General features: G+C 33.0%; 3 protein-coding genes across 3 annotated transcripts; 1 reads left to right on the forward strand and 2 right to left on the reverse strand.

Moving 5' to 3' along the window:
* EIN_278170 (protein serine/threonine kinase, putative) lies at positions 1 to 3,534 on the forward strand (the record flags this gene model as incomplete). Its single annotated transcript, XM_004183645.1, has 1 exon — positions 1 to 3,534. A coding segment is annotated over one exon (3,534 nt), but the record flags the coding sequence as incomplete, so codon positions are not given.
* A 165-nt stretch (positions 3,535 to 3,699) lies between these two features.
* Positions 3,700 to 4,200, reverse strand: EIN_278180 (hypothetical protein; the record flags this gene model as incomplete). The annotated part of the gene is made up of 1 exon (XM_004183646.1): positions 3,700 to 4,200. The coding sequence occupies one exon, from the start codon at positions 4,198 to 4,200 to the stop codon at positions 3,700 to 3,702; it is 501 nt and encodes a 166-aa protein (XP_004183694.1).
* A 329-nt stretch (positions 4,201 to 4,529) lies between these two features.
* On the reverse strand, positions 4,530 to 5,604 carry EIN_278190 (hypothetical protein; the record flags this gene model as incomplete). Its single annotated transcript, XM_004183647.1, has 3 exons — positions 4,530 to 4,867; positions 4,942 to 5,537; positions 5,591 to 5,604. 3 exons carry the CDS (start codon positions 5,602 to 5,604, stop codon positions 4,530 to 4,532), a joined length of 948 nt encoding a protein of 315 aa, XP_004183695.1.
* Between the last annotated feature and the right edge of the window lie 125 nt (positions 5,605 to 5,729).

Here is a 5,729-nt window from a genome sequence, read left to right on the forward strand (position 1 = left end):
ACGCCAAAATGCCATACTTGTTCGTTTGGATATTACCCAAAAATTGAGAATAATAAAATTTGTGTTGGATGTGACGGAACATGTGACAATAAATGTAATACCCAAAATGGGTATTGTTATGGATGTCTTGAAAATTATGTCTTTAATTTAACTGATACATTTTCATGCCAGAAGTGTGAAGACTTTGACAGTAATTGTAAGAATTGCAGTAGTAATTATACACAAACATGTGTGGAGTGTAAAGAAGGCTTTTATCCATTGGATGGAATTTGTGTGTTGTGTAGTACAATTAAAAATTGTCGATATTGTTCAACAGTCGAAAAGAAGTGCTTGCAATGTAATGACCCTTTCATTATTAACTCACAAAATGAGTGCCAAAGTTGTGAAAGTTACACATTCAAGAAAAATGAAACGCATTGTGACTATTGTTTTTTAAACAAAATGAATTGTGAATTGTGTGATACTCTTGAAGTCAACAAAACGACATGTAAAAAGTGTTATTCTCCATTTGTTGTTGATGTATATGGAAATTGTGTGTTGTGTGACGACAACAAATTTTACAAGAATGAGACATGTTTGTTCAATGAAAATTGTCAAAAAGGTATCAATGAGACATTTTGTCTCAAATGTGATGTAAATTTCTTTTTGTCACAAAATAAATGTTTTTCTTCAAATGGATGCAAAGACTTGTCGTTGTTTTCATGTAACTGTGAAAACGTTTATGCTGTGAATTCTGAATGCTCGCAACTCACCAATTGCAAGTATTTGTATTCTTCTCAAAACATTGATTACTGTTTGAGCTGTGAAGACAATTTTGCTTTGATTGATACGGAATGTACAGAACCAATTGCACATTCAAAAATTATGAAAAACAATTATTTATATTTATGTGAAAATTATTATTATTCAAAAGATAATAAATGTTTGAGTTGTGACAATGAACAGAAAATGTGTTTGTATACATCTGTGGATGATACCAAAACTAAAGCGTTGATGTGTGATGACACAAGGGTTATCAATTACACTAGTGAGTTGTGTTTTTTGGATAATAATTGTAAAAATTACGAATCAAATCAATGCACCAAATGTAAAATTGACAATTATTATATTTCGAATGGAACGTGCGCGGAAAGTGGAATAGAAAATTGTATAACTTCGATTAATGGAAAATGTTATGTGTGTAATACAAATTATTTAAAGGATAGCAATGATGGGTGTTCGAGCATTACAGACTTGTTTTGTTGTAAGTCGAACTCATACAGTTGTATCACATGTTTTGAAAATTATACCAAAACAACCCTAAACCCATCTTGTGAAAAAATAAACGAAACTTTAAATTGTAAAGTACTTATAAATGGAGTCTGTAAAGAATGTGTTGGTGGGTTTTACTTGTACAATTCCGAATGTTTTACTTTCAACAATTCGGAAGTTTTTGATTTGACACATGATGAGAACAATATTAAAATTGAAAACGAAAGTCAACAATATGGCATTGATTGTATAATTCACACTCAAAAGGGGTGTATAAAATGTTCACCAAAAACATATCTCAATCGAATTAATTCGACACATACAATGTGTAAAAAGTGTTCCAACAACTGTGAACAATGTTATAATGAAACATTTTGCTTGTCATGTTCTTCCAACTACTATTTGGACTCTTCAAACAAGTGCTCTTTGATGGGAGATCTACAGCTTCGATGTAGACAAATGATGTTGGGTTTTGTGGGGTGTGCCATTTGTAATGACTTGTATTACAAAGTCGGTACAGACTGCCTTCGTTGTGATTCTTCGTGTTCAACATGTTTAAATCCGAACGAGTGTACTTCTTGCATTGATGGTTTTTATATTATTAAAGGCGAGTCATACACATGTCAAAATTATTCCACGTTAGAGAACTGCCAGACTAAAACGCCGGGTGGGTGTATTTTATGTAATGAAGGGTTTTACCTACAAAATTGGAAGTGTCATTTTTGTTCCACGAATTGTACACAATGCGACAGTATCGACTTGTGTAATTCATGTGAAAATGGATATATTTTGATGAATGGAATATGTGTCCACTACACATCAATACAATCGTGTCTCTCTGCACAAAATGATAAATGCACAAAATGTGATGGTCTTTGGAAGAAACCGGACAATGACGGCAAATCATGTGTCTTTGCAGTGAATTATGGTATCATCATTGGATGCCCTCTTGCTTTTCTTTTTGTTGTTTTTGTCTTGTTGATCCTCTTGTTTTTCATTGTTTTTGAAATCCAACGCAAACGCAAAGAAAAAAATGACGCAAAAAACATCTGTGTCTTTGAAATTGATAAATCGAATGTCACAATGGACAACCGCGTCTGTGAAAACATTTTTATGAACAAAAAGGAATTGAAGTTTGACAACGACTTGGAGAATGACAACCAAAGCGAACTTCCTGTTGGAGTTGAAAGTCGGGATTTGATTTGTGTTGGCAATTTTGGTAAACAAATGGTTAAGCTTCAATTTTCCACAACAAGTGATTGTGACCAATACAGCATTCGAACAAACCCACAAATGATTATTTTAAAATCGGGATTTGCGTGTGAATTTGAAATATTTATAACACCAAATTGCACGTGCAATTTACATGAACACGTCGTTTTAATAGTTTTGGATATTATGAAAAACAAACAGAAGAATAGTGATGTACCTGTCGATGTTGTAACAAAACTAACAACCAAACTTGATTATAGAGAAATTATAACAGAACGGATACTTGGTGAAGGATCATTTGGTGTTGTATATAAAGGAAAGTATAGAGGAGACACTGTTGCTATTAAAAAGATGAAACAAACAGCGAAACAAAATAGTCAAATCAAAGAATTTGAAGAAGAAGTGGAGATGCTGGGGAAATTCAGAAGTGAGTATATCGTCCATTTCTATGGCGCCGTGTTTATACCTGACAAGATCTGTATGGTCACCGAATTCGCTTCATTTGGAAGTTTACAAAATTTGATGGAAATTAAAAACAAAGAGGAAATAAATATTAAAATAAAAATCAAATTTATGAGTGACGCAGTCCGTGGAATTAAGTATTTACATGATAATGGGATTTTACATAGAGATATCAAACCAGATAATTTGCTCGTTTTTTCGTTGGAAGACAATCAAAAAGTGAACGCTAAATTGACTGACTTTGGGTCGAGTAGAAACATCAATATGTTGATGACTAATATGACATTTACCAAAGGCGTTGGGACACCGAAATATATGGCACCTGAAATTTTAGATAAGAAGAAGTACACGACATATGCAGACATTTATTCTTTTTCTATTATGTTGTATGAAACAGTCACATGGGAAGAGATGTACCCCAAAGACGTATTTAAATATCCATGGGACATAGCCGCATTTGTAACAAATGGTAAGAGAAAGGAAATCAAAAAAGATGTTCCAATCGAAATTGGTGAAGTCATTGAAAAGACTTGGAATCAAAACTCGAGTGAACGAATCAGTCTTGAAGAGGTTGGTACAAAACTCGATCAATTTGTGAATAAATCGTAGTGTTTTTTTATGGTTTGTTAATAACTAATTTTTACTATTTTGATGGATTTTAATGAATAGTATAAATGTAATATATTTAATTAAAAGTGGAGATTACAACAAGTCATTAAATTAATTAAAATAATAGAATAAAAATACTATAGAACATGATACAAAAAAAATAAGTTACACCAAAGTGTCATATTTGTCGACAGGGAAGTACTTCTCCGTCACGAGTGAATTGACCTTTTCAGACACTTGTAACGTGTCTGAAAGTAGCGTGAATATTTGATCGTTTTGCGAAGCGGGAGATTTTTCGATTTCCATTTTCTCTTTTACGTTTCCCACTGCTTCCAAGCAAATTTTGTGGACTTCCTCCGTGGGGAGTTGTGTTGTATTTGTTTTGGAAAATGCCACAATGGTGTTGTGAATTTTGTTATCTCTTTTTGATTGTATGAGAGTGTTTTTGAGTGCCACAAGGCTATCCCCATGTGTTGAAAAATACAATAAAAAGTTTTGCTTTGCTTGGTATTTTGCTCTGATGTATATTCGATGTAACGTTAAAGGATCTTGAATAAAACCAAAAAGTTCTTTGAACTCTTTTTCAGGAACAAGATGAACCACAGCGTCATTAACAAATTCCTCGAGAAGTACAAGATCATTGAAAAGATTTGTTTTGTTGTCCATAGTCTTTTACTTATTCAGTTTTTTTATCTCTTTTTGTTCATCGAATTAAAATGTACTATAAACATTAATTAATTTATAACAATGAAATGATACTTATAAATGGGTGTTGTGTAAACAAATCCTATTTAATATAATATATTAATTTTAAAATAATAATTTGGTTTTTATAATATTATTATAATTTGTTTAATTATTTAAAATAACTTTCTGAATCGTTGTATTTTATACAATAAGAACAGACAAACAACCATTTCAATTCAAAAAATTTACACTTTCTATCAAAAGTATATCAAAAGCAAAATAACACCAACAAATAAGTAACTCGCTAATCATAAAATCAATAAAACAGTCAGTGCGAGGAAATAGTATAAAGGGTAAGTTGCACTCCTCTGGTTCTTATTTTCTTTAAGAATACATTTTCCTGATGTTGTGCAAACGTTGTTAAAAGGACATACCCCACAATTTGGAACACACCCCTTCCGAAATGCGACAACACCCCCATCGTCTGGGCTGTCTTCTTGTGGATTGCATGACGCAGTCCCACATTGATAGGACCCAAGTGGACACAATTTGAGCCCTTCTTTATAATTATTTTCATCCAAGAAAATCGACTCAAGACTTAGAATAGTCCCTGGAACACCTTTAAAGCGGAGCACGTAATTATTAACTATATATGAGTATTCTTTTATCACAATAATAATAATATTATTATTAATATTATAAATAAAATACAAAACAAACAAAACGACCCACATCGTGACACTTTAAGACCTAAAGTGTAGTTCATGAAAAAATGATTATTTTCTTGATGATATGTTTTGTTGGAGCTGTAATTTTCGCAAGAGGACTCAGTGTATTCTTGAGAAGAGTCGTTTTTCATAAAATTAATTTTGACTTCTTCTAATGTGAATTTACTCTCAGATGATACAAAACAATTGAACGTGTCGAAGAAGTAGACCTGCTTGAATGGAACCCGATACCTCAACGAGATAACCGCGTTCCCATTTTCGTCGAAAGTTGTTTGATTGTTTTGAATGGGCGTTTCTGGGAACAACACTTGGACGCTTGGGACTGAAGCCACGACCCAATCGAAGTATACGTCGTTGGAATTCAGATACCCAACTATGATATTTTGTGGAGTGAATTGGCACCGATCGAAGTTGATTTCGTCGGAGACTTGTGTGTTTCCCACATAATTAAAAATCTTGTCGGTGATTCCAGTGAATTGTACGATAGGTCCTCTTGCGGTGATTGCCTGAACTATTGTGGGGTATTTGGGGACAGGAATTCTCACTTTATAATTTGTCTCGACGTTATAATCCTTTGTCTTATTCACTCTCACCTTGAAGACGGGGTAATTGAAGTTCAAGTTTTTAATAGTGAGATTAACACCGTTGTTTTCATACACAGATAGTAATGGATATGTCTTAAACGGACATCCAATGTTTTCAAGTTAAAGGGACGACTATGGAAGTGTATGTGTCCGAAGGATGACTGCTAAGTCACTCATTATTTACGTGGGACAAGAT

Source organism: Entamoeba invadens, assembly GCF_000330505.1.
Source record: "Entamoeba invadens IP1 unplaced genomic scaffold scaff_1105074725289, whole genome shotgun sequence".
NCBI lineage: Eukaryota > Evosea > Mastigamoebida > Endamoebidae > Entamoeba > Entamoeba invadens.